Below are 27358 nucleotides of genomic sequence, written 5' to 3'. Positions count from 1 at the left end.
TAATCTTTTGATTATTACTTAATTTGTTTTGACTGGACTTTCTATAGTTACATTCATATGCTTTATGTCCTAATTTATTGCAGCAATGACAAGTAATATTTTCATTCTTAGCTTTTACAAAAATGTTCTTTAAGAATTTTTGTTTCCTATTTGTTTTATATCCTAATCCAGCCTTATCATATACAGCTTTTTGACTATCAAGAATCATATTTAATTTGGTAGAACTAAGTGTAAACTTATCTACTAAGGATTTATATTTTTCAGCATCTTCTTTTAACTTGATATTTTCAACAATTAGATTCTTGGTTTTATTTGTAAGTTTCCTACTTAATGTTTCATAGTTATAAGATAGTTTTAACTTATCTTTGATAAGAGATTGATTTTCTTCTTTTAGAACTTTATTTTTATTGATAAGTTTCTTATTTTCTTCCATGAGTTCTAAGAATGCATCATGTAATTCATCAACAGTAAAATCACATTCAAGTTCAGAATCTACCTCATCGTCATTGGCCATATGACACATTTGGGCCGTCTCTTGATGATCTTCCTCTCCGAACTTGACTCCTCACTTTCACTCCATTCAGCCATGAAGTTCTTCTTTTTCAGTTTTCTTGCCATCCATTTCAAATCTGGGCAATCTATCTTATAATGCCCGGGTTTGTTACACTCATAGCAAATAGGAGTTTCTTTTTCCTTTTCTTTGTCCTTACCCTTTTCTTTGCTTGAGTTACCTTTGAGGAAGGGTTTCTTTTTATAAAATCTATTCTTACCTCTCATAAATTTTCTGAATTTTCTTCCAAGCATAGCCATCCCTTCTTCATCAAATTCATCATCATCATCTGAATCTTCCGATTCAGTTTGTTGTTTAGGGGTGGTAGTCTTTAGGGCAATAGGCTTTCTTCTCTTGACCTCATCTTCCGAATTTTGCCTCATTGTCAACTCATGGGTCATGAGTGATCCTAGAAGTTCCTCTAATTGCAGTGTGTTGAGGTCCTTAGCTTCCTGAATTGCGGTTACCTTGGCCTCCCAAATTCTTGGTAGAGACCTGAGAATTTTTCGCACCAATTCAGAGTTAGTGTAAGACTTTTCTAAACTCTTAAGCCCATTTATAATTTCAGTAAAACGAGTAAACATATCAGTTATGGACTCAGTAGATTCCATTTTAAACAGTTCATACCTGTGTACTAATATGTTTATTTTTGACTCCTTAACTTGATTGGTCCCTTCATGAGTGACCTCAAGTTTATCCCAAATTTCTTTAGCAGAGATGCAAGTAGATATTCTATTAAATTCACTTACATCTAATGAGCAATAAAGTACATTTATAGCTTTTGCATTTAACTGTGCCAATCTTCTATCACTTTCATTCCAATCCATTTCTGGTTTGGGTATGATAGTGCCTTCTATATTAAGTGTGGGTGTGTGAGGTCCTCTAGTAATGATGTACCATAATTCATAGTCTAAAGCTTGAATGAATATCCTCATCCTAGCTTTCCAATATGTGTAGTTTGTGCCATTAAATAGAGGTGGTCTATTTGTGGATTGCCCCTCACTCATAGAACATCCCACTTGGGTTGTCATGATCTTTAACTCTTGATTGTGAGATCAATGAGTACTATTGGAGCACCTTGCTCTGATACCACTTGTTGCCCAAGGTGACAAGCCAAGAGGGGGGAGGGGGATGAATTGGTTTCTTTTAATTTTAACTATCTTACTTATGTTAGTGAAATAAACAACTCACAATACAAACAACAAGAAGTATAGTGGTTCGGTGCTCTCCTTAGCACCTACGTCCACCCCCAAGCGACCCCTTGGGAATTCACTATAATCCCGCGGATTACAGTTGGATTGTTTTCCGGGCTCACAATCCAAAAATCTTTACACTTTGGTTTTCCGGGTTCACCAAAAACCTATGTTGGTTTTACGGGCTCACCAACGAACCTATGTTGGTTTTTCGGGCTCACCAACGAACCTTTACAATTGGTTTTACGGGTTCACCAATCAACCTATTCCATTGGTTTTGCGGGCTAACCAACCAATCTTTACAAGTAGTTTAATAAACAAAGGAAGAAGATTTAAACTCCTAGATAAGCAAATATAACAATATAATCTACAAAGAAGAGTTTAGAGAATATTTATCGCTTGATGTGACTTCTCTCTTCTTTGTCAAGGATGCTTCACTCTTCAAGGATGGATGGAGCTCTTGATGACTCTTTGAATCTGCTCAACCACTTTCTTTTTATTCTTGAATGAAGCACTTGGATGAAGAAGATTAGGGCACTTTCTCTTTCTTGCGTACTCTTTGATATTCTTTGGAAAGGTTGTTCTATCTGATGAATAGTGCCACTTTAAATAGTTTTCTTCATCCATTGGACAAGCCCCAATGGTTAGAATTCAAAAACTAGCCATTACTCACTGTTGGAAGGACAAAAAGTACTTCTGCAGAACTAGCCGTTATGCTTCTGCCCGTGTTTGGGTCGGCTCAACCTGTCCTTGGGTCGACCCAACTTTCACTTGGGTCGACTCAAACTTTCCTTGGGTCGACCCTTTCAGAAACACAGAAACTTGCAATTCAGCCTTCCTTCACTTGGGTCGACCCAACCTTTCTTTGGGTCGACTCAAGGTTCAGTTGGGTCGACTCAACTTCTTCTTGGGTCGACCCTCTCAGGGTTTCCAGAGAACCTTTTCTGTCATCTGTTCTGTCTTGCCTTTGGGTCGACCCACTCAGGGTTTGGGTCGACTCAAGCTTGGGTCGACTCAACTTCATCTTGGGTCGACCCTCTCAGTATTTCCAGAGAACCATTTTCTGAGTTGTTGAGAAGCTTGATGTTTAGGTCGACTCATGCTTTCCTTGGGTCGACCCAACTTACTGTTCATCTGTGCCATATTTGCAGAAGTGTGCCAAATGTTTTCTTGATGTGCCGGGGTCGACCCAATCATCCTGTAGGTCGACTCAATCCACACTTTGCTGCATCTCAAGGTTAGATTCATTCATATAAACAATGAAATGTATCTTTATCAATTTATACAAATATACTGAGAGTAACAGACTTATAAATAAAGTATCAATTTAACTTATAACATGCTCTCGATTATTTCTTGTTAATCATCAAAATAACACTATCATCCTCATAGAGCCATCCAAATAAGCCCAAAATCCAAAAACAAGTCAACCGCCCCATAGACTAGTCCAATTTCCTCTAGCCGCACACACCCAATTGAAACCAATTCATCCCAACCTCACACCCATCTTCTTCCTTCCAACATGACACCATCCCCTCCCCTAGAGCCCTAGCTGCCATTGTCAGGGAAAGAAAAAAAAAGAGAGCAAAGCTCATCATCTAAGGTTCAAGATCCTTAGCCACAACCGTACTGCGCCAAATTGGTATCAGAGTGAAGTTCACCATGAGTACTCGCAGCAAATGCCCCTACAACATGGAAAACAACTTGCTGAAGCTATGCATGAACTTACCCAGCAAGTGGCTACCTTGAATCAGAAGGTGGACACTGTTTGGGATCGCCTCCTCCCCGAGCAAAATCATGAAGGAGACGGCCCCGACGTTGCTGAATCTGCAGAAAATTCAGACGTGCCGTTTGATGGAGAGCCCGACATTGAGGCCTTCTCCCCTAGGGATCTTCCACCCTAATGACACCCTAGAGGACCCCAAGTTCCTCCTCCAAATAATTCTCGAATGGGGATTAATTTTGGGAACCTCTATGTGCAGCAAAATTAGCGGGAGCGCAATGACTCCAATGACGCTATGAAATGGGTGCGTATAGAAGTTGCCGACTACAGCAGAAGTATGGACCCAACCTACTTCCAGGATTGGCTGATGTCTCGTACCCTGGGTGTAGTTCAAACAAAATAAGTATGGCTTCCCAAAGGAGGAGGGGGGGTAGGGTCGCTCCGCTCTGCTTGCTATGCATGTTGCGCTATATTCCAATCACTTAGCTCACTCCACTTCAGAAAAAGATTTCCTTTTGCCTCTCTAAAATTTGTAAACTCAAAAAATACTCAACATAATTGTTGCAATCTACCTACTATTGGCAGACCATCGAGTGGAGTACCTTTAAGATCGAGAGTCCTTAGATTCATCAACCCTAGAGCACCTTTAAGGAGCTTTTGCAAAGATTTATAATCCTTAGGGATCATGAATAAGAGATTTTTAAGATCTCCTATATTCTGGTATCTCTCTTACGTGAGTACTGATATTAGCTTTTTTTTATTATTTTCCTGATTTTTTTTGTGATTTCAAATCAATATTGGATAGTTTAATGCAAATAGATGTGTATTTAATGAACTCCAACAATTCGAGGCTTAGTTGGGCTTTATAAGTTCTGAGCTGCTGATCATGAAGTAAAGCTCGGTCGATCATGTCGTGCATGATATGGATATGTGCATAGCTAACATTTTTGGCCATGCTTTCATATAATTCAAATTTTAAAATTCAATTTGAGGTGCCACACTCCCATTTAATTCAAATTTTAAAATTGAATTCAGATCTTAGTCATCTTGATTTCACTCTTCCACATATAACATTGGCATTATGGGTCTCTAGCTATAAGATGGTAGCAAAGGTAGGCAATTTACGACCTTCATGAGGTTATTGTTGAGGCCTTTATAGACCTCTTTACGGATTACCTAAGCCTGTATAAAGGCTCCAAGTCTGCATGCAACGGTGGTATTATCAGCCTTTATGAGATGCTAGCACCTGTAGGCCTCTGTAGCCTCCATGAGATAGTTGTGGGTTACTGAGAATCAGTTTATATAAAGATTCTAGGTCTGAGTCTTAAATACATATCATAAAACTAAAATTTCATGAGAAATAAACTTCCTAAATTCTCTTCATGCTTCCTAAATACAGATCTTCGGCACGGCAAAGGGTGGATTTTCGCTCGAAGTAGCAATGGATACCAAGAAATTATACACAAAGCTCCTGGAACACCTCCTGATTTTCTTAATCTCATCCTCTTTGTAATATGTTCAAGGCTGTGTGTTGCAGTCACTTGGTAGTGTGGAATGCAGACTTTAGTATTCAACATGTATTTGGATGTTGGCTAGAAGTGCCACAGCTTTTGCTCCAAACTTGTGTGTAGGAAAGAAAAATATGTAGAAAAGAAAATATTGTGGAGAACTTCTTCTATCTACCTCATGAGGTAGTCATTATGTATATTTATAGTTGAGAATGTACAGAAAATTATTACTAAAATGAACAAAGATAGAAAAAAATAACAAATGGATTCTTAGGATCAATCCTAAAATTATGCTATTTGAAATTCAAAATTTAGAATTTAAAATTTTGAAATTCATAAAATCATGGATTTTTGATATGTGGCTTGATATGGGGTTGAGATGAAGATACTGCAGATATTGTAAAATCTCTTTCTATGATAGGACTTAATGAAGCCCAATAATTCAAAGTCTATTTGGGCTTTATAGGTTTTTGACCGATGACTGTGCATGAAGGCTCTCGTGCAATTTGGTTGGTTGTGCCATGCACGATATGGACATGTGCATGGCTAACATTTTTGGCTATACTCCCATACAATTCGAATTTTAAAATTCAAATTGAGATGCCACACTCCATTTAATTCAAATTTTGAAATTAAAATTCAGGTGATCGTCATCTTGATTTCACTCTTTCATATGTAATGTCGGAGTTGCAGGATATAGTTCACTAATGCATTCCATCTTCACCTACTCTGCTTACACATTTGAGTTCTATAAAAGAGGCCATATGGCACGCCATCTTGTCCATCCACAATCGGTACTATTCCTCCAACATGCAGAATTTGCAGAGTTATGATGCATGCTCGGCCATGGCAAATGCAAAAAGGCAAGTTCGGTGGTGTGGGGGATCTACAAATGACACCCATAGGTCCTATGATTCCTTGAGTGTTGTAATCTTCAACAAATATTGATGAGATACAAATGTGAAGGCCTTTTTCTGTTGAGGGGCCAAGGCACACCTGTTGGATCTACATGATAAGAAGGAATTGAGGGGAGGTGGCCATGATATGGAGAAGAGGAAAAGAGAGCACTCCAAGCTCGAGATGCAAGTGGGTTAGGTTGGGTCGGGTCATGAGTGACCTCGACCTAATTCGGTTTCTTGTTTGGGTCCAAATTTTTGATTTAGACCCAATCCAATTGAAAATCGGGTTGGGTTAGGTCACATCCACCGCTATAATTTTTGACCCAATAGGTCATTGAGGTAGGGTCGGATTCATGTATAATCCGAACCCAACCCAAAAAATTTAGGTCCGGCTCGGGTTCGGGTCGGGTTCGATTCGGGTCAACCCATCCATGGCTATAAAACTTGTTTGCAACCTCGCGGGCTGCGACTTCCGAGCCCAAATAATTTTGCAGATGCGGATTAGGTCGGGTCGGATCGGGACGTAGGATTGAAAATCCAAAATTATCCAAATTTCAAATCGGTCGGATCGGGCCGGGTCTGAATTTAGTAAACCCAGACCCGACCCAGAAAATGGAATGAGTCCAATTTTAGGTCCCGACCCGGCTATATGGGTCCTCCAAAATGGGTCGGGTCGGGTCACGGGTCAACCCGATCCATTTGTAGCCTTACTCCAAGCACTTCCCAAGGTTAAGAGATATATATATATATATATATATATATATATATATATATATATATATATATATATATATATATATATATATATATATATATATATATATTGATTCTTGTTTCCTCGCTAGTCTTTTATGTCTATTATCTATAAGAAAAGCTTGCAAAGTTATCTTGATTAGGCATCCAGTTGATATTGATTATTAGGTATCTTTGATCAGTTACTAAAACAAGGAGTCTCAAAGTTAAATAGGATTGACGTCCTGAGCTCACTCTTCATTCATCATGCTGAGCTCGGGCCACAAAATGTCGAATTGGGTATGGGCTGGATTAAGCATGGATTATACTAACTTCGAGTAAGCTTGAGACTACATTTAACCTGGCCTAACCTGCGGAATTTGGTATCACTAGGCATAGAATCCATCATATAAATAGCATCATCATCTAATGAATAACAGCCCAATTATCAGTCTAACGGTTTTCATATGGTCACATTGATAGATGCATCAAAAGAATTTTTTCAATAGATCATAGACATACAACATGTTTTCTCTATCACATGTTTTCGGGTACTAATTTGCTTTAGAAAAATCTTGTGGAATGCTCCAGGGAATTGAGAGAATTTTGCTGTTATATGTTCTCACATCCAAGTACAAAATATGGTTTGTGGATTCATAAATCCATCTGCTCATGCATTCATGCAAATACACTCTAAAAGAATGTTATCTCTTTCCAATCCTTGTCCATTCAAATGTGGCCATAATACGTCGAACATGATTTCCGCAGCCAAATCCCCAAAACAAATGGTCCCAGAATTTGATAATGTATTTGCTCGCAGACTCCATACTTTCATTCACATTTTTCCATTCTCTAATACTCCCAAGTATGATACACTGATCTCATAAGATTTGGTCCATGATGCTAACTTCTTCCGCCCAAGCGGGTGAAGTAATGAAATTGGGAACACCATCATCTTGCGGTCATCGATGCTTTTTCTGCACGAGAACAAGAAAGAGGTTTAGTCTTGATTCTACTGATTAGTCATTGTTGATTAATGCATGTTAGCAGCCAGTGGTTTTCGGAATTAGTACCATACATTCTGTAATTGGCTGTTGCTAGAATAACAGCTACCAATACAATTGGAGAGAAGCTTCTATAAACAAGGGATTTCAGCTGACCTGTTGGGCCTGCAAGAACATACAAAAGCTGAAGGAAGGGTGTAAAAACAAACAACTTGATAGATCTTTGCTTATCATACGGTATTCAAAGTGACACTAAGATGAGCAGTCATACAGTAGCCAATTAATGTAAGGAATTGCTCTGCATATCATCCGGTCCCAGACTTTTCTTCTTTCTTACTGCAGTCCTTGGGTCCAAATCCTGCACAAAAAGCTGTAGATCATACAAAATGCGCACAAGGATTTCTTGTATTCAATAAAAGAAGGCAGCCAAGAAAAAAAAAAGAAGAAAAAAAAAACTGGTATCAGATACGGTGTCTTGAAAGGACATGCGAAGAGGATTAGGTATCAGAAGAAAACGATCGAGCGATCAGGCTGGGATATGTACCTGAAAGGACGAGAATGATGTAGAATATCAAATAGTTGCCGAGTAGTATAACTTCCATCCCTCGCTTGCTGAAGCAGCTGTAAAATATGAGGAATAAATTGATGGGCCTGTTTGCCAATTATCTTCCATTCATTGCTACAGAAAGAGTAAAGAAAGGAGACACGGGTGGAAACCATTTCTGACCTTTTTCTTGTACGGTTGACTGTCGTTGGCCTATACTTGCTGATTGCTTCAACATGAGATGGGTGTTGTTTCATCGGATTGAAGGCCAATCGGGCAGCCCTCGGCGACAGATTTTGTCGGAGAGAGTCAACTTGTGGAGGGAAGGGAAGCATGGTTGGTCTTCGCCAGCACCTACTAACCACTCTGGGAGAGAGACTGCTTCTCGATCATCGAGCTGTATGTGCTCCACGGCATTCACACCCTCCACAACCTTCAATTCCTCACAATCATAAACGTCTAAGTGTTTGAGTCTAGGAAAGTTGGACGCTCTCTCCAAACTCGAGTTGCTCATCAAGATCAATTCTGTAAGAGAGGGGAGGTTTTGTATTTCTCTCAGGCTGTGGGCACTTCTAATTCGTAAGTCCTTCAGTGCGGTGGCATGACAGAGGAGGCTCTCCGGAAGAGACCTCAACTTCGGACAATTATAAATATGTAATTCCTTAAGAGAAGGTAGCAACGATGTTGTCTGGTTGTCCTCCTCCTCCAACCGCCACCACCATTCTTCCCAATTAGGCATGTTATTAAATCCAAGTTCCTCTAGTTTGGGGAAGCAGGAGTCTGTTTTTCTTCCACCAGCACTAGCACCTGCCAGCACCAAGAATTCAGGCCCGATGCTCGTGACTTCAGAAGCACCTTCAATCCAGAGGTAATCTAGTTGGGGCAGCATTCCCAAGGATGGAAGTTGTTGGCATAGAGCAAAATACAGCAGATCCAGCCTTCGTAGGTTGCGGAGTGATGACGAGGAGGGTGTCATCATCCAGCTGGGAAACTCACGGCCGAAGTAGCCATTGATTTCAAGCTGTTGAAGGCATGGCGGTGGGCAGAGTTCCTCGAAGACCTCCCCTATTCTCTTGATATCTTCCTCGTCGTAATCATTTGCACGAGGCTGCTGCACATCAGAAGATCTGCTCGGTAGCGTGCAATACAATTCTAGGTTGATAAGATGGGGCTTGGCTTGAAGTGCAGCGACTTTTGCTTCAGCCTTGTCTGATACCCTCTCCAAGTTTACTATTGTCAAAATTCGGAGTTGAGAGAGGGATTTCAACTCCTCCAAGGTGCAGAATCTCCTGTGCTGATGTCCCTTGTGCTCTTGCTCCTGCTCCGTATCATCTTCTCCCACTCTAGATTTGCAGCCCTCACTACCACTCACCACAAATCCCAATAATTTACTTAGTTGTTTCAGTCTCCCTATTCCCATAGGGAGACCATCAAGTGGTGCACCCCTGACGTCTAGAATCCTTAGATTGATTAACCCCACGACACCATTAGGGAGGTTGTGCAAATATTTACAATCATGGTGGAGCAGGAATTGGAGATTTCTAAGATTTCCTATGCTCTCTGGTATCTCTCTTATTGGAGTCGCACGGAGATCAAGACGTCTAAGGTGCACAAGATCTCCCAAGGAAGTTGGGAGATTGCAAATGGCAGTTTCACTTAAGTTCAGGACCCTTAAACTCCTCAGCTTTTTGAAGAGATCTTCTGGAAGATCCCGAATAAGTGGGGAATAAAAGAATGACAAGGTTCTCAAGGATGTCTGTTTCATTATAAAGTCTGGTATGGTTACTAATTTTTCATCTACAAGCGATAAACGGCGTAATTTTATCGATGCTGGTGAGGAGGAGGAGGACATGATCTTGTTTTCAAATGCTCGTGCATCTCCGATGAAGCACTCATCCCCTGCTATATGCTGAGCTAGAGATCGCAGGAGGTCATGCATCCTGCAACCTGATTGATCATACCAATAAGGATCCGGCTGTAGGAGGTTTCTTTGCACCAACTCCTTCCAATATCCTTCCGCCACAACTTCCAAGGGCGTATTGTCTTCGGATGTTACAAAGCCCTCTGCAGTACTACAATTATTAAGAAAAATATTTCGATGAATTAGGTAGTCCTCGGGAAATAATGAAAAGCAAGTGAAGCACTGCTTGAGAGGAGGTGGTAAATGCAGATAGCTCAAGTACAAAGCACCCATCGCCCCATCCGGAAGCTTAGTAAAAGACCATGCTGAGCTAGAAAGGACCTCTTCCCATTCTGATTGCCTTTTCGCCTTGGTTCGAAGAACCCCTCCAATCGTCCTAAGACCAAGGGGAAGGCCATCACATTTTTCTGCAATTCTCATCCCGACATCCTTTAACACATCCCTTTCTCCTTCCTCGCCTTCCTCAAACACCATCTTGCAAATTAATGACCAACCATCCTCTCGAGACAACTTATCCACTATATGAGTTTGTATAGCACCCATCTGTTGAGCAATATTTATATTTCTAGTTGTTATCAAAATTCTACTATCTGCCAGACCACTCTGCAAAGGATTTCTCAATAGCTTATCCCATACTTGTGCATCCCAAACATCATCCAAGACTGCAAAGAATTTTTTGTTCCTAAGTGATTCGCTAAGCATGGGTTCAAGCACTTCCTTCTCTTTAGCATGTCCAGGATCACCACCAGCTTGTTGTACGATGGATCTCAGTAAATCGGACTCTGAGAACTCTTGGGACACGCACAACCAAATCCGTGGCATTTGGTTGAAGTTGTCCCGAAGCTTTTCATCATTATAAATTTTTTGAGCAAGAGTAGTTTTGCCTATCCCACCCATGCCGACAATAGCAAAGACTGGAATTTTTTTCTTATATTCTTTTGTCAACAAGTCCACCAAACTCTTTGTATCATCCTGAATTTTCTCTCCCACAAGATCAGGTTCAACAAGTACAGGAGATGTCTTGGGGCTAATTCTACTCTTATAGTGGTCATCACGAGGAGCAGGTGTAAGATGGAGGTCGATTTTGTCCTTGGCAATTTCATCAAGCCTAAGGATAAGATCCCTAATTCTGTTGCCAATCTTATGACGGAATCCAACTTTGTGCAAGCAAGCAATAGGAGGAAAGCAACAACGTACCAACTCAGCATAACGAGATGAGGATGAGTTTGAGCTGAGAAGCTTCTCACCCTCGATCCGGCATTCATCAATGATGTCATCTGCATCGTACATGAGATCTCGCAACTCGTTGAGCCAGCGGTTGATGCTTTGGTTGTGGAAACGTCTATTCTCTGCATCAACAAGAACATCCTGCATCCTCTCCAGCTTCCTATGGAGCTTCTTGATTTCATCGGGCACACCCAAAATCTTGGCAGCCTCTTCCTTTCCATAGGTTAATAGCATCTCACACAATTTGGAGACGAAGGCATCTGCGATCATGGCCATCTTTTGTTTCTCCAGGTGCAAGATGATGGGAGGATGGAGAGCTGGAAATGGTAGGATACTGCTTGCGCTCTCCAAAAAGACGACTATTTAATGGCCGCTAATACCCTTCTACGTACCCTCCGAAACACGACAGGCGATATGGAAGAGCTATTTCCATTATTTTACTCCGAAGATGCTATGAACTAACATGCGACGTGTTGAGGGGGTCTGCCCTTACTTTATGTGGGAACTGTCATTTATCTTTTTTTTTTATTTTTTTTTAAATTTTTGGTTTGGTGTAAATAGCATTCATAGTGGGATTAGCATGGTCCATCGCCTATTTATTTTCTTTCATTTTTGATTTTAGTGTAGGAAGTGGACCATTGAAGGCCTTAATGCAGCTCGGTCATGCATGCCGGTGCCAAAATACAGAGGACGGACGTCCGAACGCAAGCTTTCATGTATCTCAATGCATAATCTAAGGGCCTAAGCTGCATTGGGTCATGAAAATGGTTCCATGCATGACCGTTGGACCCAACCTTTGTCCTCTGATGTAAGAGCGTCATCAATGAGATAGGTATGGCTGTTCATTTGCAATGCACCTGCTAGTTTCTTTGGCCAAAGTTTTAGTTTGGTGTAATATCATTATCAATAGGATAAGAATGATTTATTTTATTCTGGAGTTGTCAATCTCTGCCTTCTCTTTGTTTATTATTTTTCAGTTGGTGCAATAGCATCATCTATGGAGTACACTTTGTTTTGAAAAATTCAAAGTTTTTGTCTATTTCTGTGGTTTTTTTATATATTATTATTATTGTTGCTATTGTTAGAATAAGCTTGAGATGCAAGCTAAGGTTCCAATAACCTTGACTCCTCCATTCATTAAAATTATTACATTGTATTACAGTAGAAACACCGGCATTATTTCTGCACTTTAGTTTTATATTGAAAATGAGAAGACAGTTGTTGCTAATACTAATAATATATATAAAAAATACTAGGTGCTAGTTGGTTGTCACAGGTCGTTGGTTATTATTAGCTGAAAGTTTATCCTACTTTTAAAATATAATCATGATATTATTTAATAATATTTTAAATTAAATTATGGAGGTTTGAAATTTTTTAAAAATATTATTATGACCAAAAAAAATATAGAAACGAAGGTTTCCAAATTATTCCAAGTGCAGAAATTCTAAACTCTTCGATATGCTGCTAGAGGTGAAAGTGGATTGGATAATATCTGAGAATCCGACTAATATCAATATTTGTATCCATATCCGCTAAAGAGAAATCGATATGGATATGGACAAACAACTATCCGATCTGTATTCGAATATCCGATTCTATTTAAAATCCTATTTAATTATATATAACACTTATTTATTTTTAATAAATAAATAAAATGTTATTAATTTTATTCATCATTATTTAGTAATACTTTGATTTTGTGGTCATAAAGTTTAATTATTTCATTTATATTTGTATCCATACCTATGGTATTCGATTCGTATTCGTATTTATTTAAAATAAATATTAATTTAAATTTTTGAATATAATTAATATTTATATTTATATTATATTTATTAAATAAAATAATTATAGATGCATTAGTATCCGGTTCGACTGGTTCGCGTGCGGCGGTGGAAACAAGATTACTGTATCCGAAAAATATATTAAAAAAATGTGGAAAACCCACAACTTGCTCGTGGAGACAGGTGTTATGGCTAAGGCTGCAAATGGGTCGGGTCGACCCGTGACCCGACCCGACCCGACCCGCGTAGACCCGACCCGATCCGAATTTTAGGACCCGCGGGTCCGAGTCGGGTCCTAAAATTGGACCCGAATCATTTTCTGGGTCGGGTCTGGGTTTACCAAACGGACCCGACCCGACCCGAATGGACCCGAAGAAAGAGAGAGGAAAAGCAAAAGAAAGTCATTTCTTTTTCTTTTTCTTTTTTTTTTGGCGTGGGTTGTGGTACTGTTGGTCAGTGTGGGAGGATAGCAAGTTAGCAACAAGCATAGGTCCACAGAATCCAAAGGAACGTCGGCCCGTCAGGATTCTCTCTAGATCTATTACACTGTTGAGACCTCTGGTGTCTCGGTAGCTGCCTTTTTTTTTTTTTTCCTTCTGTTTTTTGGTTTTTGTTTCTTTTAACTTTTGAAGGGAGAAAGTGAGGGAACACTGCAACTGAATATGGGTCATGTGCCAGTTTTCTGTAATGGAATTGGATTTTGGAAGAAGGTTTGGGATTTTTTTTTGTCCTCGTGAGAGGGGAGCTGGGAGACACCGAGTTCCGTCCAATCAGTCATATAGATAAAAAATAGTGTGATATGAAATTTGGCTTGTAGACCGACTTAGTTAGTAAGTCATGGGTCATCTGTTCTGGAGCTCAATTGCAAAGTCTTTCAAGTCATGGGTCACCCAGCACCTCATAATTATGATATGACCAAATTAGATTTGCCCAAATTTTTTTCCAAAAGCACAAAAAAATTGGACCCGATCGGACCCGAACCCGACCCGAATCAGACCCGGACCCGACCCGAACCCGACTCGGACCCGACCCGAACCCGACTCGGACCCGATCCGACCCAACCCGATCTTCAACCGGGTCGGGTCCGGGTCCAAAATTGGGACCCGAACAAAAAACCGGGTCGGATCGGGGTCACCTAGGACCCGACCCGATCCGACCTATTTGCACCCCTAGTTATGGCGGTGGAAATAAGAATACTGTACCTGAAAAATATATTAAAGAATGTAGAAATTTCGCAACTTGCTCATGGATATTGCTGTTAGGCGGTGGAAGAATACTGTACCCAAAAAATTATATTAAAAAATGAGAAAATCCCACACTTGCTCATGGATACAGCTGTTATGACTTGACTAAAAAAGGAAAAATAAAAAGGACACGTTGCAGCGATGGATCACTTTCTTCGGGTCCCAACTTGTCACGTAGTCTGCACACAGGCCTAGTCAAAAGATTCCTTCTCCTCGACACTCTCAACACGGGAAAAAATTATTAAAAATTTAACTTCTATAATCTCACAACTTTGTTGGTGTTATCATGTGGGTCCCGTCACATTTAGCTCTTCGGACTTTTTGGTTCACCAGAAAAGAATGAAAGGAAGTCCGCTAAATTAAAAAAATAAAAAAATATTTTAATATTTTGTTGAAGATTTTAGCAAAATAAAAAATAGCGTTTTAATAAAAACAAAGTTTTAAATTTTATAAAAAAATTATATAAAACATAAAAAAATTAATTTCTATCTGCTAGAATTTAAATATTTTTTTTTAAAAAAATACTCTTGAACTATGAGATAGAATATTTTTTTTAGTATAATAAATATTTTATATAATTTTTATAGAAAAATAGCAATCCAACTAAACCTAAGCCCCATGTTGTTGTGGTAGGAGACCACCGCTCCACAACAAGTGCTCATTGAAGATGCTCTCCTTCATGTGGAAGCTGTCATTTATTTCTTTTTTAATTAATTTCAGGTTTGGTGGAATAGCACTTGTAGTGGGATAATCATGGTTTATCAGTTATTTTATGTCAAATGTATTTTTTTAATTTTAGTGTAGGAAATGGGTTGGTTTTGAAGCTAAGTGGACCATCAAAGGCGTTGATGCAGCTTTGTGGAGTGATTGATTATAACTCTATTTGATTTTGATGAGCTCAAAGCATTTGAGTATATCTTTTGTTTACTAATGAATTCAATCGAGTGTTTCAGTGAAAATCTTGTAAATTTATGGCTAAGTGTCTCTAGATTTGGTTCAAGACATTTTGGATAAGTTAAGAAGTCAATTTGAACCAAAGTCTGAGACTCGAGTCGACTCCGGGATTGTACGAGTCGACTCCAAGCGTATCAGAAGCATTGGCACAGGCTCGAGTCGACTCTGGAACATTACGAGTCGACTCCGACTGAGAACAGACAGACGAACAGAAAGACTCAACTCAAAACCTGTCAGCGAGCCGACTCCTGAAGTGCGCGAGTCGACTCTGATGTTTGCCGAGTCGACTCCGGAGTAGTATGAGTCGACTCCAGGGAGTTACAGACAAAAAGTCAGAGAGCAATTTTCGGACCCTGAGAGCCGAGTCGACTCCTGAGGAACGCGAGTCGACTCCGATGGTTGGCAGGTCGACTCCAAAGAAAGCGAGAGTCGACTCTCAGTGTTATACAAGGCAAAAGTCAGAGAGCAATTTTTGGACGCTGAGAGCCGAGTCGACTCCCGCAAAGCTCGAGTCGACTCCAAGACAGCGCTACTCCAAAAGACAGAAGACAGTGTTTCTGTCTCTGAGACGCGAGTCGACTCCAAGATAGCTCGAGTCGACTCCAAGGCAGCGCTACTCCAAAAAGACAGAAGACTGTTTTTTCGGATACTGAGAGCCGAGTCGACTCTGAAACAGTCCGAGTCGACTCCAAGACTGCACGAGCCAAAAGACAGAAGATCGGGAGTTCGGGCTCTGAGCGCCGAGTCGACTCCCAGAATTTCCGAGTCGACTCGAGTGAGCAAAGTAGAAGAATACCCCTATGGATTCCTTGGAATGAGTCGACTCCAAAAGTGCCAGGTCAGCTCCAGATTTTGGCGAGTCGACTCCGGGCTAAGTCGAGTCGACTCCCAGTCGAGATGACAACTTTAATTCAAATCCGGAACAGTTGCCGAGCCGACTCCAGAAAAGCATGAGTCGACTCCTGCTACAGCCGAGTCGACTCCAGATCGGGCGAGTCGACTCCGACCCCAACGGACACATTGTCAGGATGTGCAGAATGTGCAGAACGGCTAGTAAAATGTGTCTAACGGCTAATTTCCATGGGAAATGGGTTAAATAGCCACAGAGGACTGTAGCAAAGTAGAGAAGTAACATTCCACTCAAAGAAAACAAGAATCCTCCATCTGCAAACTGATTTCAACGGAAAAGAAGGAAGAGGGCCATTAACTCTATTCAACCAACTCTTCCCAGCATTAAAGAAGTCTCCTCCTGCCTTCAAGTCTTCCAGACATTCAAGAGGAGACCCAGAGTTCAAGAAGCCCTCCTCTACTTCATCACAAACGTGTTTGAGGGCTCTTAACTTTTCTCTTATTTATAACGCTGTATATCTGCTTTTTAGAAGCTCTATTTTTCTATTTGTCTTTGTTCTTTCCATTTGGTCCTTACTTGATTCAATCAGGGGATTGAATCAAGGGTGTATAGGTTTGTTGGTGAGCCTAGGTTGAAACCAACGGTGTAAGGGTTTGATTGTGATCCCGGAAAAACAATCGGGTGGTTCTAGTCGGTGAGCCTGGGAAAACCGACCGAGTTCGTTGTGACCTCGTAAAACAACAAGTTGGGTTGTGAGCTTGTAAAACAACCGGCTGTAATCCGAGGGGTTATAGTGAATTCCCAAGTGAGGCTTGGGGAGTGGACGTAGGAGCAAGGGTTAGCTCCGAACCACTATAAAATCGTTGTGTTTGTGATTGCCTGTGTCTCTCTCTTACTTTCATTTCATTCACAGCACATAGCATCTAATTAATCAACTTGCAAAAAGTGTTAATTAGTTTTACACAAACCATTTAATTGTAATAATTATTTTAAAACCCAATTCACCCCCCCTCTTGGGTTGTCTATCTGGGCAACAAGTGGTATCAGAGCCGGAACTCTTCTACCCAAAGAGTAAAAGATCAAAATGACAACCCCATTTGGATCTTCCCACATTGAGGGCCAGTCCACCCAAAGACCCCCATACTTTAATGGATCCGACTACTCATATTGGAAGGCTAGGATGAGAATATTTATCCAAGCCCAAGACTATGAGATGTGGACCATTATACTAAATGGACCATACATCCCATCCATTTATGTAGAGAGTGTCACTGTACCCAAACTTGAAAAGGATTGGGATGATAATGACATTAGGAAGGCACAACTTAATGCCAAAGCAATGAATGTGCTTTACTGTGCATTAGATAGAAATGAATTCAATCGAGTCTCTACTTGCAATTCTGCAAAAGAGATTTGGGATAGACTTGAAGTGACCCACGAGGGCACAAATCAAGTAAAAGAATCCAAAATAAATATATTAGTACATAAGTATGAATTATTTAAAATGGACTCTAATGAAACAATCACTTGCATGTTCACTAGATTTACTGATATTGTCAATGGCCTAAAAAGCCTTGGCAAAAATTATACTAACAGTGAGCTTGTCAGGAAGATTCTTCGGTGTTTACCAAGGTCATGGGAAGCCAAGGTGACGGCAATCCAAGAAGCTAAGGATATAAACAAGCTGCTACTCGAGGAGCTACTTGGATCCCTCATGACGCATGAGCTAACAATGAAACAACACCATGAAGAAGAATCTTCTCACAAGAAAAAGGTAATGGCACTAAAATCGGTTTCCACTAACAAAGATATGTCTTGCAGCAGTAGCAGTGAAGAAGAAGACAATGAGGGAGATGATGATGAGGCTCTCCTTGTAAGAAAATTCAGAAGATTCATCAACCGGAAGAAGTCCTCACATCAAAGAAGAGGCCCCTCAAGTTCCTATCACAAGGATAAAGGTAAGGAGAGGAAAAATGAGGGGATTGGATGTTATGAGTGTAAGAAGCCGGGGCACTTCAGAGCTGAGTATCCTTTGCTGAAGAAGGGGAGCAAGTACAAGAAGAAGAAAGTCCTCGTCTCCACCCTATCGGACTCCGACACATCATCATCATCATCGGATGAAGAACAAGAAGAAAAGGCCAATCTGTGTTTTATGGCTAACGACAATGAGGTAACATCCGCAACACATTTAGATTTTACTTTTGATGAATTATATGATGCCTTCAATGAATTAATGGACGAGTACAAGACAATAAACCTTAAAAACAAAGAATTAAAACTAACTAACCAAACTCACCTCCGTAAGTATGATACATTAGTTAAAGAAAAAGATATTATTATCAAACAAAATTCAGAACTTAAGACAAGCAATCGAATGTTAATTCAAAAAACTAATACCTTGAGTAAAGATAACGAAAAACTATCCAAGGAAATTTCTGAACTTAAAAAGGATAAACAAACTATTGGAAGTAATTTCACAAAAGACTTTAATGATCTAAAAACAGAAAAACAGAAATTGACACTAGAACTTGAAAAGTACAAGCCTTTTGTAGAAAAGTTTACATATAGCTCAAAAAAATTAGAGATGATACTTAATAGTCAACGAGCAGTGTTCAATAGAGCTGGGTTAGGGTATAAATCCAAAAATAAGCAAAAACTCCTTAGTGATTTCTTTGTTAAAGCAGGAGAAAGTAAAACTAAGAAAATAACCTATTTTTGTTGTAGAACATTAGGACATAAAGCAAATGTATGTGATTATAGAAAAGGAAAAACTAAAAGAAAAATTAAAAGAGTTTGGGTTCCTAAAGGAACCAACATTACTAACCATGAAGGACCCAAGAAAACTTGGGTACCTAAAGTTGTATGATTTGCTTGTGTAGGAGTGTCTTGCAGCCAAGGTAGACAAAAATTGTTGGTACTTGGATAGTGGCTGCTCAAGACACATGACGGGTGACAAGGATCAATTCTTCACCCTTGAAGCTAAGAAGGGAGGTGCTGTGACTTTTAGAGACAATAACCAAGGTCACATCATTGGTATAGGTAAAGTACAAATTACCCCTTCAACCTTTATTGATAATGTTCGATATGTTGATGGTCTTAAGCATAATCTACTTAGCATTAGTCAATTGTGTGATAGAGGCTTTGATGTTTTGTTCAAACCATCTCTATGCATCATAACCAACTCAAATGACAATAGTTTAGTTTTTAAAGGAATAAAACGTGGAAATGTGTATGTTGTAGACCTTGAGGATCTTGCCAAACATAACCCATGTTTAGTTGTTAATGAAACTAAGGATAATGATGCTAGTTGGTTATGGCACCGTAAGTTAGGTCATGCAAGCATGGACACAATATCAAAACTAGTTAAAAGAGATTCCGTGATAGGTTTGCCAAAACTAAAGTTTGAAAAGAATAAAATATGTGAAGAATGTCAATTTGGCAAACAATCAAGGAACTCCTTTAAATCTATAAATTGTGTCTCTACCTCTAGACCTCTAGAACTACTACACATGGATCTATTCGGACCAACTAGAACCACAAGTCTAGGTGGAAATAAATATGGTCTAGTTATTGTAGATGATTATTCTAGATACACTTGGGTCATGTTCTTAACTCATAAGGATCAAGCATTTTCAGTTTTCAAGAAATTTCATAAAGAAGTAACAAATGCTAGAGATACTTTAGTCATAGCTATTAGAAGTGACCATGGAACCGAATTTGAAAATCATTTATTTGATGAGTTTTGTAGTAAAAAGGGGATAACTCATAATTTTTCTGCACCTAGGACACCACAACAAAATAGAGTTGTGGAAAGAAAAAATAGAACTCTAGAGGAAATGGCTAGAACCATGTTATGTGAAAGTAACCTCCCTAAGTACTTTTGGGGAGAAGCCATCAATACCTCATGTCATATATTAAATAGAGTTTTATTGAGACCCATTATAAAGAAAACACCTTATTAACTTTGGAAAAACAGAAAACCAAAAGTGAACTATTTTCATGTCTTTGGATGTAGGTGTTTTGTTCATAATAATGGGAAAGATAATCTAGAAAAATTTGACTCTAAATCTGATGAGGGTATATTTTTGGGGTACTCTACAACTAGTAAAGCCTATAGAGTCTTTAATAAAAGAACCCTAGTTATAGAAGAATCCATACATGTTGTTTTTGATGATTCTAGTGATATCTCTTCTAGCAAGAGAGTTAATCTTGATGATGACGCTGAAATTCTTGAAGAAAAGATTGATGAGATGACATTACAAGATGATGAACAAAAATTAATTGGAAATGCATCATCAAGCCAAGAGGCTATGATGGATCATGGGCTGACTAAGGCTTGGAGGTATGCTCACGGGCATCCTAAAGAATTGATTTTAGATGATCCATCTCAACCTGTTAGGACTAGAGCATCTCTTAGGAACTTAAATAATCACCTAGCTTTTGTCTCACATTTTGAACCCAAACACATAGAAGAAGCTGAAAAAGATGTAAATTGGATAAATGCAATGCAAGAAGAATTAAACCAATTTACTAGAAACAAGGTATGGAACCTAGTTGAACGACCCTCTGAATATTCAATTATAGGTACCAAATGGATATATAAAAATAAACTTGATGAAAATGGAATTGTAATAAGGAACAAGGCTAGACTAGTAGCAAAGGGGTATAATCAAGAAGAAGGTATAGATTTTGATGAAACTTTTGCTCCTGTAGCTAGACTCGAGGCAATTAGATTATTATTAGCATTTGCATGCTCTAAGGATTTCAAATTATTCCAAATGGATGTAAAAAGTGCATTTTTAAATGGGAATATTAATGAGGAGGTGTAGATAGAACAACCTTCTGGTTTTGAAAACAATCAATACCCTAATCATGTGTATAAACTGAACAAAGCACTTTATGGTTTGAAACAAGCACTTAGAGCATGGTATGAGAGACTTAGCAAATTTTTATTAGAACATGAGTTCTCTAGGGAAAATGTAGATACAACACTGTTTCTAAAGAAGAAAAACAAAGATATGTTAGTAGTGCAGATTTATGTTGATGATATTATTTTCGGTGCTACTAACAATCGCCTCTGCGAAGAATTTGCTGACTTGATGCAGAGTGAGTTTGAGATGAGCATGATGGGAGAGCTGAACTATTTCCTCGGGCTTCAAATCAAACAATCTGAAGAAGGGATCTTCATCAATCAAGCTAAATACATCAAGGAGATGCTTAAGAAGTTTGATATGGAGGGAAACAAGTCAATCAGCACACCCATGAGCTCATCATGCAAATTAGACCAAGATGAATCAGGTAAATCTGTAGATCAAAAGTTATATAGAGGTATGATAGGATCTTTATTGTATCTCACTGCAAGTAGACCTGATATCATGTTTAGTGTATGCATGTGTGCTAGATATCAGTCTAATCCTAAGGAATCTCATCTAATTGCAGTCAAGAGAATCTTTAAATACCTAATAGGAACAAAGAATATAGGTTCATGGTATTCTAAAGAATCTAGCCTGAACTTAATAGGATACACAGATTCAGACTTTGCTGGTTGTAAACTTGATAGAAAAAGCACCAGCGGGTCATGTCAATTCCTAGGAGAAAATTTAATCTCATGGTTTAGCAAGAAACAAAACTCGGTTGCATTATCTACTGCTGAAGCTGAGTATGTTGCTGCCGGGAGTTGTTGTGCTCAAATCATGTGGATCAAACAACAATTGGAAGATTATGGCATTAAACAAGATAAAATTTTCATTAATTGTGATAATACAAGTGCCATTAATCTAACTAAAAATCCAATTCAGCATTCAAGAACTAAACATATTGAGATAAGACATCACTTCATAAGAGATCATGTACTGAATGGTGATGTGACACTTCAATTTGTTTGCACTGATGATCAATTAGCTGATATCTTCACAAAACCCTTGAGTGAAGAGAGATTTAGTGTGCTTAGGAGAGGATTAGGAGTGATTGATCCATCCTAGTGATATTCTCTTCTAGTTCATTGATTTTGATGATTAGATTGTGCTAAATATAGAGTTTCTCATCTATGATCATCAAATCAGATCTTAACTTAGTGATTGTCCCTCATTTGGTACGAAAATAGCATGATTTTTAGGTGTGTGCCAGAGTTCGAGACGACTCGAGTAAGTTTCAGAGTCGGCTCATACGGGGGAGTTGACTCACACATAGACGGGAGTCGACTCGAGATCGATGGCCGCATAAGGGGAGTCGACTCGCGCATATTTTGGAGTCGACTCGAGGTCGAGTCGACTCGAGACTTACAGGAGTCGACTCGCGGTCGGGATCCGGGTTTTTAACCCTAATCCAAGCGTTTAATCAAAACTTCTATTCACCGCCGCCACTGTTCACAAACCCTAGAGCCGTCTCCTACGTCGTCTCCGACCGTCCTTAGGGCTTTTCCGTCGACCTTCTTCCGTCCCTTAGGTTTCATTCTTCTTCCCTAGGTCAAGAATGCCTTGTAAATCGGTTGTCTCGAGCCGGAAGAGGCCCCAACCCACGACCGGTGCCGAGCGACGGTCCAAAGCTCGGAACGATCCCGTGAGGCCACAACCTCCGGTTCGTTCCCCGCTGAGGCCGGTTCCCTCGCGACCGTGCGCCGGGAAGGCGGTCTCCACCGGGAGATACGTCAACTTTGACTATCTCTCCTGGGAGGGCTTCACCATAGGAGAAAGGTTAAGGGCCCAAGGTTTAGAGTTCTTTTGTTCCTTAGATCTCCCCACATACCCAGGGCTAGTTAGGGAGTTCTATGGTACAGTGTCTAGGGGCAATGGGGGGATAGAGGGAATCGTAGCGGGTGTCCCATTATTTATTTCGGAGGATTTCATAGCTCAAATCCTCCATCTTCCCTAAGTAGGGGTATCTCCTACTCATCCTGAGGATAGGACTGAGGCCCTTACGGCCATTTTAGGGAGTCCACCCCAGTCCCCACTCGATGAGGTGTCCGCTAGTTCACTGTCAGTGGAAATGCAGCTCCTCTTGAGCATCATCTCTAGGACCCTTTTTCCTAAGACTGGCCGATTTGACTTTGTATCTGAGAGGGACCTAGCCCTTATGTTCTACATCCTTCAGGACACTCCAATTAACTTCCCCAAACTCATTTATAGATACCTGATAGTCAACTTTAAAGACCACGCAATAGCACGTATCTAGTAGGATAGTGATTACGGGTATCGATCCACAGGGATTGGGGTATAGTTGTTTTTCTTTTAAAAATAAAAATATTTAAAAGGATGAATTTGTGAAGACTATTAAACTAAGCAATTTAATAAAAGAAAATGCAATTAAAGGGATATCAGTTTAGGAAAACCTAGGGCAAGGAATTCACCACTAACATCGAGACAAGGGTTATTTATATTTTAATTTATTCTTGGATAAACATGCAAATTGGCTACAAGCCTAATAAGCATTTGAATAAAATTTTACAAAAGTAATTTGGGCATAATCCATCTTCAGTTGGCATGAAATGTCTACCCTAATCTAAGGTGGCAGCACATCGCATCTTCCTTAAGCATGGACTATCTTATATTTACTCAGTGATCATGAAAAACAGTTGTACGAACATCATACTTAAAATCACAGAAATTAAATATGATTCAAAAGAAGATATCCATTAAAAACAATAAGTTCATACAACTCCAAGAACATAAAATAAAATATAAAACCCATATCCCTGTGTTAGGGCTGCATCCAGCCCTAGAGAGGAGATCAGCCTTCCATGGAGTTGGAGACAGCAGCAGCAGCACAGCAGCGGGCTTCCATCTCTCCCTCTTTCTTTATTTTTTTTCTTTGGGAAATCATTCCCAGAATGACCCAAACTTTTCTCTCCCTCCTCTGTTTCCTGTGGGACTTCCACCTGAGTCGAGATTGCCGAAGAGAAGTTGGGAGCATCCCCCGGTGGGGGAAGAGGGAATGCCTTCTCGGTTCACGCCTGGGCCTTTTATAGGCTGCAACTCCTCTCTCTCTCTTCTCCTGTTTCTTCACGGATAAGGATGGAAACGGATGGATGGGGCTGATCGGGTGAGGATGAATCACAGCGGGATGAAGGGTGGATTCTCTTGGATGCAGGGGATAATCTGGATGCCGTGAAGCTCGGGATGAACTCGGATCAAGCTTGGGAGCGGATTACGCTGATGGTTGGTTCCAAAACAGGGGAAGAGCACGTGAATTGGTTGTTGAGATGCTCGGACGCGGGCTGAAGAAATCAGGGGAGAGAAGTTGGGAGGATCAACGTGGAGGAGATGACGGAGAATAGGGGATGTTTCGGTTCTGGATGAATGTCGTGGAACAAGGGAGTTGGAAAGGATTCGTAAAATCTGGGACTTGGAATTCAATCAAACGCGGACGCTGGGATGTTAGGTAGATTAAGCCGGAAGATAAGATGGAGGAGTTGGATTTGGGATAAAGATGAGCTCGGAACAGGGGAACCGGGAGCTGATCCTTGAATCACGGACGGGATTACGGTAGAAGAGCTTGGGAACGAACGAGTCTTGATTCAGTGGGAACAGGGGATTCGGAAGATGAAGTTAATCCGGATGCTGATCTCACTAACGGAAGTAATGCTACTCAATCGCGGAGTAGCTGGGATTTGGGTTCATCCTGTGGATGAACTCTGTTCTTTAGATTCAAAAGAAGTAATCCAGATAAAGGAGGATGATCCTGGATATGCGCAGACGGTGGACATGATCTGGAAGGAGGTCATGCAGTTGGAAAAATAGTGGACGTGGGATAAGGATTTAAGAAGGAAGAGGATCACGGGGAAGATGGGATTGAGCTTTCCAACGGCTCTGTTCCTTGGATGTGGAGGTTCGGTTTTGGCTGGGAGGAGTGGATGGGAACAGGGGATAGCGAGGACGGGGATTTGGAAGAAGCTGGGAGTCTTCCATGAATCGCGGACGGTGGAAGGAATCTGGGAGAAGGTGACGTGGAAGATGAACACGGCATTGATGTGCACGGTAGAATTTGGAATGGGATACGGGAGCTGGGATAAACGTGAGGAAAACATGGGAGCTGGTTTGGTTGTTATCCGGAATGCTATCGGGATACTCGGATGCGGTGCATGGAGTTGGGGGTCACGGGAGGATGAAGCCGAGGAAGAGATATGCATCGCGGGATGGCTTGCGGATGAGGTTGAATACAAGCGGCTGTTGGCTTGGCTCGTGGACGTGGTACGGCTTTGTTCTTTGAACAGGCTCTAGAAAGGGACTCGGATTGGTTGAAGCTTTGGAATCCGTGTAACTAGATGATATACTTTGAGATATGCGAAACAAATAATTGAAGGGATTTTATTAAAATAGGATCATATGGAAAAAGAGTTGGAATGAGTGAGGAGAAATTTAGGTGAACGTATGAAGAGTCAGGAATTAATGGGAAGCACTGGGTTTTGGAAAAGAGTTATTGGAGTCGACTCTGAAAATATAAAATTGTGAAATGATGTAGTGTCCGTTTAGGCTTTACCTAATTGAGCTTGACTTGACCTGCATGCATTAAACTTAATCAATAAATAATCAAATCAAACTTGAATTACCTTTGATAATTCATTAAAATGCACTGGTGAAGGTAATACATTTTTTAGTTGAATTTACAAAATATGTGAATTAAAATAATGATAAGTGCTATGAATAAGATATTAATTTATGCATTATTTAGCACTTATCACACCCCCAACCTACATTTTGCTGGTCCTCAAGCAAAATAAAATAAAATAAAAAAAACTAACTCACTTTCGCAGGAATCGCGATTGCATTTACCGAATGCAATAAGGCTTTAAACCCCTAGGTGGCCCTAGTGGACGAGTTTTGTCTCATGAGGATTTCCGGCTCAGATACCCACAAACTGCGGTCTCTACCCAGTTTATTTTATTATTTTATAAAATCTAATTTCAAATGCATAAGTGCCAATAATTTCAAAAGCACACAAAGTTTTAATTACTAAGTCAGCCCAAATCCTAGGTCAAGATGCAACTTAAGTTGAAGTTATTAAGTTTCCGTTAGAGAGTTGTAAGGCTAATTTATACTTGGGTGCTCGGTGATGTCTGGACCATACACAAGCTAAGGCTTTAGCTTCTCCAAAATACTGCTAAGGCTAGTAGTTTCCAAGAATTGGTCAGATAAGACCTAATCACTGATTCAAAATTATTCTATCTTGCAGGATTTCGAGAGTTGTGGATGTTTACTTTAATACCTCATGGGCTTTATCTGTAATATTTCAGTTTACTTGAATTTTTACAACGATGGCTTTCACACTATCGTTTTTTCCAAGGTCAATATTATATTTTTTCTTTTTCTTTTTCTCTTCTTTTTTTTTTCTTTTTTTTTTGAGATTTATAAATTACACATTTTTACTCTTGTAATGATTCCTCCGTGTAGCGAGCACTCAGTCAACACTCCCACACCAGATGGCGTAAGGTGTTGGGCATCAAGACTCCCCTACGGACCTATGCTCGGGTTCCTCATTACAAGCCCGCTGACCTTTGACGATAGGTAGCCCTTTTCGATGTACCTGACCAAATTCACTTTTTTTTTAACAATAAATACGGGATAATAGTGAATTAGATAGGAATGATTCATCAGGACTCAAGGTTGCTACTAGACTTAGTAACATAATGTTGAACCTAATCCTTAGAAGTGCAGGCCATGTGTGTTGTGAAATTCCAAAGTAAAAATTATCTTACAACTCGCTAAAAGAATTTTTAATAAAAAGAACTCAAATTGACTTACTCCTGACTAGTTATTGGGCTTTTTAGATTTTATATACTTTGTATGTTTATCATTTCAGCACTAAAGCATAGAAATTAGGTTTTTTTTTTTGAAATTCACTTTTTTTTTTTGAAATTCACTTAAAAATGTGAAACATTCCTTCAAAAATGCGAAACATTCCTTCAAAAATTCGAACCCTATACCCCCCAACCTAGATCAGACATTGTCCTCAATATTTTTTTTTTAAGTATTATTATTTTTTTAATTTTTTGAATAATATTATATTATTATTTTTTTTATTTTTTTATTATTATTTTTATTTTGGATAAAAATATGATGCATATGGAGGATAGAAACATTGTATCTTAGTTGCATTAGTAATATGAGGACTTCTGAAAAAATACGACAAGAAAATGTGCAAAAATAATCTATGAAAATTGGGTTGCCTCCCAACAAGCGCTAAATTTAACGTCTTCAGCCAGACGCAGTGCATCCTTAATTATATCA

The 27358-nt window shown here is 39.7% G+C and overlaps 2 protein-coding genes across 2 annotated transcripts; one reads left to right on the top strand and one right to left on the bottom strand.

Annotated features, from left to right (window-relative positions):
- Nucleotides 1–8337: 8337 nt before the first annotated feature.
- LOC148714936 (putative disease resistance protein RGA3) lies at nt 8338–11731 on the bottom strand. Its single transcript, XM_089929219.1, has one exon. It carries the CDS (start codon nt 11575–11577, stop codon nt 8407–8409), a length of 3171 nt encoding a protein of 1056 aa, XP_089785345.1. The 5' UTR covers nt 11578–11731; the 3' UTR covers nt 8338–8406.
- A 5080-nt stretch (nt 11732–16811) lies between these two features.
- Nucleotides 16812–21856, top strand: LOC149768420 (uncharacterized). The gene is made up of 2 exons (XM_089929213.1): nt 16812–19175; nt 21222–21856. Exon 1 carries the CDS (start codon nt 17221–17223, stop codon nt 19000–19002), a length of 1782 nt encoding a protein of 593 aa, XP_089785339.1. The 5' UTR covers nt 16812–17220; the 3' UTR covers nt 19003–19175; nt 21222–21856.
- Nucleotides 21857–27358: the final 5502 nt, after the last annotated feature.

Source organism: Phoenix dactylifera, chromosome 2 (genome assembly GCF_051530095.1).
Source record: "Phoenix dactylifera cultivar Ajwa chromosome 2, Ajwa_hap1_PhDact_Kaust_v1.1, whole genome shotgun sequence".
Lineage (NCBI taxonomy): Eukaryota > Viridiplantae > Streptophyta > Magnoliopsida > Arecales > Arecaceae > Phoenix > Phoenix dactylifera.
The sequence above is the reverse complement of the archived record's forward strand: the minus strand, read 5'-3'. Positions and strand labels throughout refer to the sequence as shown.